Source organism: Nannospalax galili, unplaced genomic scaffold, assembly GCF_000622305.1.
Source record: "Nannospalax galili isolate Female #2095 unplaced genomic scaffold, S.galili_v1.0 scaffold187, whole genome shotgun sequence".
NCBI lineage: Eukaryota > Metazoa > Chordata > Mammalia > Rodentia > Spalacidae > Nannospalax > Nannospalax galili.
The window spans coordinates 1,508,417-1,521,037 of record NW_008357584.1 but is presented as its reverse complement, the minus strand read 5'-3'; the positions used below and the strand labels follow the sequence as shown (position 1 = coordinate 1,521,037).

At 37.2% G+C, this 12,621-nt stretch overlaps 1 protein-coding gene across 3 annotated transcripts in view; it reads left to right on the top strand.

Annotated features, from left to right (window-relative positions):
• The first annotated feature begins 206 nt into the window (after positions 1 to 206).
• Sdhaf3 (succinate dehydrogenase complex assembly factor 3) overlaps positions 207 to 12,621 on the top strand; it is a 29,706-nt gene continuing 17,291 nt past the window's right edge. Inside the window, exons 1-2 of one of the 3 annotated variants that reach the window (XM_029557241.1) lie at positions 207 to 424; positions 1,532 to 1,595. In XM_029557241.1, coding sequence (XP_029413101.1) covers positions 327 to 424; positions 1,532 to 1,595 — 162 coding nt within the window. In that variant the 5' untranslated portion in view covers positions 207 to 326. Of the gene's footprint in view, positions 501 to 1,486; positions 1,596 to 12,621 lie in introns of all 3 variants that reach the window. The other 2 variants (XM_029557240.1, XM_008855215.3) reach the window with 2 other exon arrangements.

Here is a 12,621-nt window from a genome sequence, read left to right as displayed (position 1 = left end):
TACGCGCGACCTTTGGTTCAAAGTCTCTCAAACCCCAAGAAAAACTGCAGGGATTCCACAAAAGCGACGCCTTTGGAGGAGAGGAAACGGCGGGTTTTCCGTTCGCACCAAAGTTCCGGTTTCCGGAAGGACCTGATTCTAGAACGGACCAAACCGGATGGAGGTCACTGGCCCTCTTCCGCCTGCTTTGCGGTTTACCGGTTGGTAGCTTCTCAGAGTGGCGGGGGCTTCTCAGAGTGGCGGGGGCGCGCCGACCTTCAGTGTACGAGCGTCAGGTCGACTACACGGCCGGTGGGCCACGCGGGCCGTCGTCCACGCGCAGCACAATGTCGGGGAGGCACGTCTTGCGTGTCCGGGCCTTATATAGGCGTATCTTGCAGCTACACCGGGTTCTGCCCCCAGACCTCAAAGCCTTGGGCGACCAGTACGTGAAGGACGAATTTAGGAGACATAAGACCGTTGGTTCTGGCGAGGCCCAGCGTTTCTTACAGGAATGGGAGGCAAGTGATGCCCCCTTTTCTGTTGTCCCAGACCTTTGGGTTTCTCTGGGGATCCCCTATTGTCCCATTTAGAGACCGCTTATTTTAGCTGGTGTCGGTTGCTCATGCGCAACTGAGCTGCGCGTTTGAATTAAACCGCCTAAAGCTGGTCAGACACTTCACCAAGTTACTTCCCGAGCCCCTCAGTTTCTCCCACCGGATCTTGGCTGTAACGCCGTCTCCAGTTCAGTGCAGCCTTTTGAGCGCCTCGGGGGTCAGGTGCTGCTAAGGCGAGGGTGGGTTCGGGGTGTCAGGATTGACTAGAAGTCACTGATAGGGCTAGAAGAGCTCGCTGGCTTTTGTCCCATTTGCACCTAACGCATGTAATTAATATTCTATCATAACTTAGCTTGCAGAATTAAAGATATTTCTATGTTATGTTTTTAATTTCAAGGCCTTAGTAATTTTTTCGTCTGATAGATACATGAAATAACAAAAAGTCTTAAACATTACGTTCAGAGAATGGAAAAAAAATGCTGGTCAGAATTAAGACAAATGAAAGTTAATGTTACTTTAGGCTTGCAAGTCGTGGGGCCTTTTTTTTTTTTACATAATCTGTATTATTGGACTAATTCTTAAGCAACATGCACACATTAGAATTTAGTTACTTAACTTTCCCCTTTTTTCCTTTAATTACATTTTATTTTAATTACATTTTTATTGTGTGGATGGGTGTGTGCTTGAGGTCAGAGGACAACCTGCCATTATTGGTTCTCACCTTCCACCATGTGGGTCCTGGGGTTGAAACTCAGGTCCTCAGGGTTGGTGGCAGGTGCCTTTACTCACGGAGCCATCTCTGTGGCACTAATTTATTTTTTGAGTGAAGGAAAAAATGTTGATGGGAGTATTTCATGGTGCTTAGAGTCCTGCAAGGATTTCCTCCTGACTTGTAAATATTAGAAAATGAAAGGCATTGAAGATCAGAATGCTTCTCTGGTATTTTAAAGAGTGAAGCTGCCATGGCAGAACAGACTAGATCTTCGTCCTGACAGGTTAATGATGGCTGAAGAGACAGCTGAAGCTTGCCTTTACAGCTATCACAAAAGTTATGATATGGTAAGCACAATATTTTCATTGAGTCCAAGAATTCTTGATTGTAGAATCATCAAATTTTTAAGCAGATATTTAGAACAATGATGAGTTTAGGACTTTTCTAAGTCTTGGTAGATGTAATCTGGTTGCATGAGACAGTGTAATCTTTTTAACTGCGAAGCATTTTTTTTTTTTTTTCAAATAGGTAATTTGGTCTTGGAGGGAAAAAAAAAGAAAAATAAAAAACCCAAAACAAAAAAATCAAAAACCTGGATTAAAAATTAGGCTTCAGCATTTACTAAATATAAAATCACTTTTCTAATCTTATAGTCTGATCTGTAAAATGACAATATTTACAATAGTTATTTCAAAGTGCGAGTGTGTAAGCGTATTTAAAATTCACCTTGCATATTGTTAATCACAGTGAAGCTCTGAGATATTAAGGTGCTTGTAAAGTCGTATCTGTTAAGTCACTTTATGGACAGACAGGAAGAAGACTATCTGTTGAAAGAAGTCTTCTTTGAGAAATTTTAAAGTGTAAGAACTTGGACTGCTTAAGGAAAATAGGAAAGGATAGGAACTTGGGAATAAATTTAAAAAAAACTGAAGGAAGGGACAAGAGAACTGAATAAATAATTTATTGATCATCACAGAAGGCATGGTATTCTCAGTTTCACTGTTTTGTTTTAAATCTTTTGAAGTAATTTTAGACTTAAAGAATTATGAAGACTATAGGATTCACATACATCCTATACCTTGCTTCTCCTTGGTTAACATACAGCCAGGATACAGTGATAGTTTTGAAAAGTTATTTTCTGTTACTTTGAGGAATGTATTATTTTGGGTGTCCTCATGATGAGATTGATGTTAACGTGGTTGAGAAGAATATTACGAGGTGAAGTGTCCTCAACACAATCTGTAAAAGGTACATGCCAAAGTAATAGTGATGATAACTAGAGTAAAGTGGTATCTGCCAGCTGTCTTCACTCTTAAATCAATGCTATGGTTTAGATAAAGCTTATCTCCTGAAGGTTCATATGCTAAGACTAGTGTGGCATGTTGAGACTGGGTGGAACTTTTAAGAGGTGGGCCCCTAGTGTGAGCTCCTTGGGGGCATTATTGTTAGGTCAGATTGACGTAGTCTTTCAGGACTCATAAATTCCTTGAGAGCTTGTTATAAAAGCAGCAGCCTGAGCTGAGTGTGGTGATGTATGCTTGTAATCCAATCCTAACTATTCCAGAAACCAAGGCAGGAGAATTGAAAGTTTAAGGCTAGCCAATGCAATTTATCAAGACTTAATCTCAAAGTAAAATAAAAATAGGCTGGGGTGTAGGTCAGTGCTAGTATGTGACAAGTCCTGTGTTCAGTCTTCAGTTAATCACACACATTCCTGTGTAACCATGTGCTAGTATGGTCATTCTCACATGCACTCACACCATGATGCAGTTAGAAGACTTCTACCAGTGCTAAGTAGATGCACCGTGCTCTTGGAATTCCAAACTCTGGGCTAAAGAAAATTCTTTATTACTGAGGATCAAGTATTTTGTTACAGCAACAGAAAATGGACCAAGATAGTATTTTTCCTTTTGGAATTAAGAAATATTTTGGGTCAGCAACTCTGAGGCCATACAAATATCCTGCTTCTTCTCAAGTTTTGCCCAATTTAGCATTCATAGATCTATTTTGTGTACTGTGTTCCAGTAGTAATTTTCTATTTCCCTCATTCCTTCTGAATTTATTGATTGAAATGTTTCTGTAGGGAAGAGATGACCCATCTTCCCCTAGTACTTTTCGTATTGTTGGAATGAAGGGGGGGGGAAGCATGCTGTGGGGCTGGAGTCTTGTAGTTAATGAAAACAGTAGTCTAACTATTTGCGTAAAATAATACTTATAGTTACAAAGCAGCTCAATTAAACCTGTGAATTGGAAAGGTTTGAGGGATCCTACTAAGAAAGATGTGTGACCTTTCCTAGTGTGGGGCTACGGAATGACTTGTGGGGAGGGAACATGGGCAGTTTTATCAGCAGTAAGCCCTTCATCCTTCCAAGTGTCCCTTCTCGTTGTTCTTCAAAACATCTGATTCATGGGTATGTGACACAACCAGATACAGGCTGGTTTTATGTTTTACTTGATGCTTATATTTGTATCAAGCTAATTTAATGTTATTGCAGATTTTTTGCAATGCTATATGGAGTTTGGTCTCTGATATTCTCTCACATTTTTACAGTTATTTATGGACTTGAGTAGTTTTTGAGTTTTATGTGAATGGACAAAGTTGGATATGGGTTCCACTGTATGAAAGAAAAGGGGAAATGCCAAGAATGCTAGGGGCCCAGCACTAGGAAGTTTTCTCTAAATTCCCTCATTTGTGATCACAGAAAACAGGCATATCTTAGAATTCAGCTGGAGAAGTTTCTGTTCAAGGATCAATGGACAGAAGGTAGAAGGAAAGATTCACTCTAAAGGTAAAGTTATAAACACATTTTTACAGATTAAATTCTAAATTTATGTAATTTTTTATTATAAGAAAAATATACATTCAGGAAGAAATGTTGTAAATCTGTTAGGAAAATGTTTGTTTGATAACTGATCTGTAAAATGTCCTTGACAATATCCTTCTCAAGACTTTTAGGAGGCAACTGTTAGACACTGAATTAAATTAGTCTTAGAGAACAGGGTCTTACTGTATTTAAAATATTCCACTTAACCTTATTTTTGAAAAATAGCTGATTTAAGTAATGCTTTCCATTTTTCCCCTGTGTGCTTATAACTTATTTTCTAGGAACTCAGAATAAGTGTTAAGGATTAGTAGAGCAACATGTTGGTGAGAGAATATGACAGAGAAAACAGCAGTATGCTACTTGAAGAGAGCCACGTGTTTAATCTTTCTTTATCCACCCCAGTTGTTTATTTATGCAGTTACTTTCTTATCTCATTTCTCTTTTTTTTTCTAAATATTTGTCTTGCTCTGGTTTATGTTTGGAGGTGTTTATAAGTAGAAAATTCTGTTTCTATAAAAAATAAAGCAAAGTGGTTTAAACATGGTACAAATGGTGTTGATCACTGACTATTGCTGGACAATGTGGTAGACTGTGGGACATGAAAATGAATAATAACTAAATTGTATTTTCAGTGTTCCACTTAGTAAAGTAGTATAGACAGAGTATGAAAGAGTGTTTATCAGATGCTGCGGGACCAAGGAGGAATGGAGGAAGTTGAAGTCCATGTAGAATGACTGGGCTGAGGTTTGAGGAAGTGGAAATTACCATGTGGGAAAACAAAACAAAACAAAAAGGCTTTCTAGAAGGGAATAAAGCAGAGAGAGACATGAGGTAAGAAACTGACTTTTTGTAGGAACTATATTGTTGTGTTCAGAATTCAGTGTCTTTTGGGAAAGGCTGGGAGGAGCAAAGCCAAGGTGGCAAGAGAAGGTGTTCTACTAAAGATTTGAAGTTTTAATTTTCAGTTGCTAAGAGATTTTAGACAGTAGAGGAAATTATACAAATCACACCCCAAAAGACCACCTTAGCAGCAATGGAAAGGAATGAAAAAAGAGCAAGCTGAAACTAGCAATGACTATTTGGAAACTGGGATAGACTCTCACTTATATGTATGCCTGAATCAAGTCGAAGACAGAGAGCGTGGAGAATATCGATTTACGAGCTATGTTTTGTAAAGTAGAATGGGGCTTGACTTAGTGACTGACATAGGATTAGTAAGGAAATCAGAAACAGAGTGAATAACCAATAACCAAAAAAGGTATGCAGGAGGAGTAGGTAGGCAGGAGGACCCGGTAGGAAACAAGTTCAGCTTGGTATATTTTGTGTTAAAAATTCCATGAGAGTAGTTAAGTAGAGCTGTTGTGAGGTATGTATTGGCCTGATACTCAGGAGACAGATTATGGCTAGAGATAGAGATTTGGAATTCATTACCTCTAGTTGATAGTTTAAAGGGGTGGATACAAGTACCCACACAGGAGAACACTAGCATTTAGGGGAAAGTAGTCAAAGGTAGAACACTCTTCTTTCGGAATCAAGAGAATGAAGGTTGTAGTGTTGTGCTGGAACTGTTCTTGTCCTTTTAAATATGGTATTCAGTTGTTTTTGCAAAAGAACATGCTTTTAGTGTTTTTGATTGTATGCATTTTTTTTTAGATTTGTGTGATAGCTTAGATATCATAATATGACTTTTTTTTGTTTGCTGTATTTGTTTTGGAGAAAAATGCCTCAGAGTTCATACATCCTTTGTAACTCACATGGGATATCATTTTCTTATTTATGACTTTGAAGTGGATCATCAGATAAAATATATGGTTAAGTTGCATGTCATGTATTTAAAGTTTATAATTAGAGTTGGATGGACATTTCACTATTTTTTGTAATTATATGCTCTCTTACCTAATTTGAGGACCTCAGTTTGTTGCTTTTGAATATTTTGATTTGCAGTTTGTGTTTTAGCTTGTGGGAGAAAATGAATGAATTACTATTCTGTTTAGTACATGGGTTGTATGTGTGTGGGATTTTTTTTCCAGGACACTTGGGTACCTCTCACTTGTAATGTTTATTCTGCATGTTGCTTATTGTAGCTTTTTTGTGTGATGGCTTATTGACTGGCAATGGTTTATAGAGTATTGACATGTCATACATATATTTTGGACACAATTTCTATCTTTTAAAAAGTTTTAGGCATATCATGGCCCTTAACTGATCAAAGAGAAATAATGGAATGGTGCATCCTTGCTATATAGAATTAACTTGTGTATTAACTTGTTTTCAATATCCGAGGCTGGATCTCTTTTTAAAGAAAAGAGGTTTATTTAGGTTACTGTTCCAGAGCTTAAGGGAATGTTCCTGGCATTGGCATGCTCTCATAGGGTGTCATGGTGAATGAAATTGCAGGAGTGGAAGCATGTTGGCCGGGGGGTCACATTGAGACAATGACTGATAGAAAGGGGATCACACAGGAAAAGGAAGCTCATTATTAATTTTGTACTTTAAAAAATAGTCTTTTTTTAAAAAGTTGTATTTATTTACATGTGTCTGTGCCTTTGTGAGTTCATGTGTATCGTGTAAATGCAGGTGCCCGAGGAAGCCAGAGGGCATCAGATCCCCTGGAACTGGAGTTACAGGGGGGTTTCGAGCAACCTCATGTAGGTGCTGGGAACTAAACTCAAGTCCTCTGCAAGAACAGTAAGTGCTCTTAACCACTAAGCCATCTTCCTAGCCCTAATTTTGAACTCTTGGCATAAAACTCAGATATGTTGTTCATATGAAGTAACCATAAACTACATTTACTTCATAAAATTTCCAAGCCAGCCAGGGCTACATAGTGAGACCCTATTTCAAAACAACAACAACAACAACAACAACAACAACAACAACAAACCCAATAAGAATCTGATATAGAACTCTCCATGTACATAGGTGTGGTTGACCAAGGAATTACTCTGGATTACAGAGTTCAGTTACCCTATTTCTGTTGGCTTCCCAGTCCATGTTCAGCTACCTGTGGGGTGTATGAGCTCAGCTGGTAGTTTGACTTTCTCTTCTGCTCCATCTTCTCTGCTTCTATTCTTGATCTGTGGCTTCTGTCTACCTGCTCCATTACTTACACTCTACCTGCTTTACGTCTTTGGATTTATTCAAATCTCTGGGCTGAGTGACTTTGTTTTCATCCCATTAGTCACTGTGTGTTTTCCTTTAAATGGTTTCTTCCTGCCAGTTCAGTAGGGTTTTGGAAGAGAGTTGAGATAAGGATAAGATCCTTTAACTTCTCCACTCTGCCATCTTTACCTGGAAGCTCTCAATTCTTTCACTTTAATGGTGAAGAAAAAAATCTTACTGAAAAAATGGTAATATGGCTTATAGAAGTAAAATGAATTACTGGCATCACACAGTTTAGTATCATGAAAACCTTGTGTTTTATTTTTTTTATCTCATGAAAGTCTGCTTTATTTTTTGGAAATCAGTATTTTCAAAAATTGTTAAACTTTGCAATATGAAATTACTTTTTTCTCTGATTCCTGCTTGTTTGCCAGTTACAATTTGTCTATTTGAAGCTTCATTTCCTTTCTGTGTGTATCTTCTTTTTTCAATGTACATTTTTATCAAAGTTTTGTCTGTTTTATACAAAACATCTTAATCATCTTTGTACCCCTTTTAGCCACACCCCTATTGGATTTCATATGCTTTGTCATATATGTTAAGGCCTATGGAATTAAGTTAGTGTCCTTAGTGCAAGTTTATCCACTGGGGTGTAATCAGCCTATCTAGAGTCTCTTACTTAAAGATTAACTCTTCCTCACCCAGCAGTAATCAGCTGCCAAAAGTTCTTTGGCTGAGGTTGGGGCCTGCTGTGTATTTCCCCAGTTCTATCCTGGGTTTTTGTCTGATTGGGTTTGCATGGGTCTTGTGCATGCTGACACCATTGCTGTAAGTTCCTATGAGCAAGGTCCCAGGAGCCTGTTAAGACTCTGTTTCCATATGGTCATGCACCTCCTCCCCTGGCTCTTAGAATCTTTCCACCCCCTCTTCCTCAATGGTCCCTGAACCATTGGTGGGTAGCATTTAATATGGGAGTCCTGTCCAAGGACCCACACTCTGCAGACTCTTATTCTCTACACTTTGTCTAGTTGTGTCCTTTTGTGTTCATTGCCCTCTGTTGAATGAGGAAGTTTCATTGATGAGAGTTGAGAGATGCATTAGTATTCTCTCTACCCCTTGTTCCACTATGTTCTGTGAGTGTTAGGTGTAGAGGTTCCATTGCTTAGAGTTGGGTATCTCACAGACACTTATTATCTGTTTGTGGCCAGTTGTGGACCTATTTTTAAAGAAGAATTTTGTAGGTTGATGATTATTAGGATAGTCATACAAGTATATGTCAAGTCATCTTAAATATACATTTCTATATCATTTTCAACTATTATATTTAATTCATTGGTTTTGCCTGCTGCCTTTGTTAAGATATTGGGACAACGATTGTAATAGTACAAGTTTTTGAAACTTGATATTCATTTAAGTAATTTCATACTTGAGCATATTTCTGAAAGGTTGTTTATAAATTGATTTTTTGAGAGAATGTAACTATTTTAAGTATACTAGTAAATTTACCAGTTAAGCAAGTTCTTTTGTGAATCCTTTTGTAGAATGAATAATCAACCCATAATATGTTTCTTTGTATAAAAGTGCATTTGCATATATCAGATTTGTTTTAAATGGAGTGTGTCTACAAATGTTGATGTATGTGTCTAGAGAGAAGAAAATTTAATTCCTGTTTGATGTAAAGAACAATTTCTGATTTGGCACTTTTGATAAATGAGATTTACCACATTATTTTCACTCCATTCTTTTTCAACTAAATGCTATCAAAATGTGCTCAACACCCTAAATTAAAGTAGCATCAGCATTGGGTGTAGACTCAGGGCTAGGGTGAAACTGTAGAAAGTCTGAGATGTTACTCAGTGGTGTGTTTTTTTTTTTAAAGCCCAACTGGGATCCCATAACTTGATAATTTCATTTAAAAATTTTGTGTTATTTTAGTTAGTCTGCAGTTTAGTCTGCAGAAGTGGATACGTGTGGTGCTTTTAAATATGTTCATTAACTTCCTAAAGTAGTTTGGTTTTATCTAGCAGTTTATTGATTTGTTTACTATTTGGAAGATATTACTGTTAAATCACCCTTCTCTTAGTTTGGATACTGAAGTCTGAACCACAATTAGTCATAAACAACTATTTCTTAGTATAGCATAATTTGATAGATTTATGATAAAAAAATAAAATTTGATTGTCATGGCTTATGGGTTAAGTAGAGGTTTTGTCCCTTTTTCTTTCTTTCTTTTTTTTTGTAAACTTGTCTAGAAGTGTACTATTTATTACTTATTATTTATTTTTGGAAAAGTATAGTTAATCCCTTAGTAAGCCAGAGAGCTAAGAGTACTACCTTCAAATGGTCAAAAATCTATGTGTAACTTTTGGATTTCCCAAAACTTAATTACTAATGGTTTGCAATTGACTGGAAGTCTTATAATAACGCAAACAATTCATTAACACATCTTTGTATTTTTATATATTTTTGTATTTCATGTGAAAAATACTAGAAAATCATGATAAATCATTTTTTATTATATTTTCATATTATTGTGTTTTCATATGTGAACATAATGAACTCTGATCATATCAGCCCTGCATGACTCTGTCCTATCCCTCCTCTTGCAGAATAATCTCCCTCCTACTTTTATGTTTCCTTTTAAAATCTAAATTCAATATATGAGGAAAAAATGTGTTATTTGTTTCTTGGAATCTGACTTACTTTGCTTAACGTGATGAGAGATCACTTTTTACTGTGACTTTACTCTGTCCTTTCCCTGGTGACAAATGCCCTGGTTATAGGGCATTTTAAACAGGGGACTCTCAACTCCTAGTTCCCTGACTACAATAGTGCCAGGAGGTAGTAGCTGTGAAATTATTACTGCAGTACACTGTCGACTGCAGTTAATTTTATGCAGTTATGGTTTAATATTGCATTTTTGTATTTTTGCATTTCTCTCTACTATGAATGGCACTATGACTGTTTGTATAAGTGTTCATAAATTTTGATTTTTCAAATAGATTTCTGCGTATTTCATGGTAGCAGATGATAACATAAATTTTATGCATTCATGACAAACTTACCTTTTTCCCCCAATATTTTAGGCTATTCTGTTCATCTGAGTTTAAAAAATTTTTTTCCAAACTATCACAAATCTGGGTATAAGTGGATCTGTGGTTTAAACACATGCTATTTAAAGTAAAGTGTGTGAATTAAAGGTGAGCACATTGGGGGCTGGAGAGATGGCTCAGTGGTTAAGAGTATTGGCTGCTCTTGCAGAGGACCTGGGTTCGATTCTGAGCACCCACAGATAGCTAACAACTGTCCGTAACTCCAGTTCCAGGGGACATGCCTTCTTCTGACCTCCTCAAACATTGCATGACACGGGTGCACTTATACACATGCAGGCAACACACACACACACACACACACACACACACACACACGGAGGGTGAGAGCATTGGAGACTTGTCCATGTCTCTCAGGTCTTCTGCACAGCCAGCTAGAGTGTTGGTCAACAGAGAAGCCTGCACAACAACAGAACAGGTTCTATTTGGTCCCATGGAAAGTAAATTAGTGAGTCAAAAAGACCCTTGGAAATTTCCTGGGATGTAGGAGGAAACATTTAATACAAAGAAGGCTAGTTTTGTTAGTTTGTGACCATAACAACCTGAGTGTCAGGGATAATCTAGAGGACATGATAAAATTTGAGAGCTGGAAATGATACAGAGGGTTCAGAACCAAGGTTTTGAGATCATGTTTAAGGTGGGAAATGGAGAAGTTATTAAAAATGTGAGTCTTCTCAGCTGGTATCACAGGCCTGTAATCCTTGCTACTTGGGAGGCTGTGGCAGGAGACTCTCAAGTTCAGATAAAACTTTAGTGATTATCTGACTTCGATTAACAGCTAGTTACTTAGTGTATTATTAGATGATTTGATCATCCCAAATTGCAGTAATCACATCAACACTACTACTAAGGTTAAGGACCAACGCAGTGCATTCTAGTTGTCCAGTGCCTTGGCACATAGTTAAATGTCTAGTGAATACCAGCAATCTTAATCATCTCTCGTGTGGAGTAGGAACAAAGTTATAGGAAGAGAAAATGAGATTTACTAATAAGAGTTCTGACGGCCCTGAAAACAAATTACATGATTTTATTAATGCTTCCTTCTTTTCTCTTCTATATTCAATTAGTTGTCAAATTCTGTTGATTCCCTTTGGTTTTATGGCCTCAGAATTCTGATCTCTTGCACCCATTGAAGGTGTTACTTCTGAATGTTTGTAGTAGGTTTATAAGTAATCTTGCGATTATTCTTTTTTAGCTGGCATAAAATGTGACTTTGACCATTACTGCCTTTGTGAAAACTCATCTCTACTTTTCTGTTGCCTTTTCTTTATCCCAAGCTCAGAAGTGGGCAAAATCTGGCCCAAGTGCACTTCCCCCCACCAGTATATAAGTATTCTTTGTCATAAATTCTGTGTTCTGGTCACTCACTTGAATATTGTGCTCTATTTTGTGTTTGAATATTGTGTGGTTTTGTTTCTCATTATTCAGTGGCTAAGTAGTTTGATTTTTCTGCCTGGTCAAGTTAAAATAACTTTCAGAATAGTTCTAATCCTGTTCTCTGCTCTCTTTCTTGTTTTCTAGTGATAATCAAATATCTTTGTCTTCTAATTTCATAAAGCACCATTTTTGTTTGGTACTTAATGCTTTCTGCAGTGTATTATAGTTGTTGATGTATACATTTTTCATTAGTATATGGTAAGTTCCTTGAGGATAAAAACAATGCCTTGCTTATATGTGTGTACTTTAAAATTACTAGGACAGTTTATAATAGATGCTCAGTAAAGTTAAACCTCTTTTCTCCAAAGAAAAGCTATTATGATAATTTCCACAACTGGATAAGAAGTTAGCCAATCAAATGTGTGAACTGTAATGTTTATAAAGATTGGTAGTTAAGCAAAGGCTTAAACTCTTAACTGCATTTTATAAACTATGAGAATTCAGTTATGTTTCCTACAATACTGGGCTTATTCCAAATACATTAACTCATGTCTTGGTCAGTGTTTAACTATTTTTTTTTTGTTATGTGGCAATTAATATGCTTTTGATCTTTACAAAATTAGTATGAGAGGTATGGATTCCTAGTTATTCAGGGCAAGTTTAAGTAGCATAATATTCCCTTTTCTTTTTCAGTTTAATATACTATTTTAAGTGCCTATAGTGGGGAGAAATAGGGAGAGAGTATTTTTTTAAATTTTATTTACTATTTTTATTTTATGTACATGTGTGTACTGCCTGCATGCATGTGAGTGCACCGGTGTTATGCAATGCCCACGGAGGTCAGAAGAGGGCATCGGATCCCCTGGAACTGGAGTTATGGATGGTTGTTAGCTGCCATGTGGGTGCTGGGATTTGAACCCAGGTCCTCTATAAGAGCAGCCAGTGCTCTTAACTGCTGA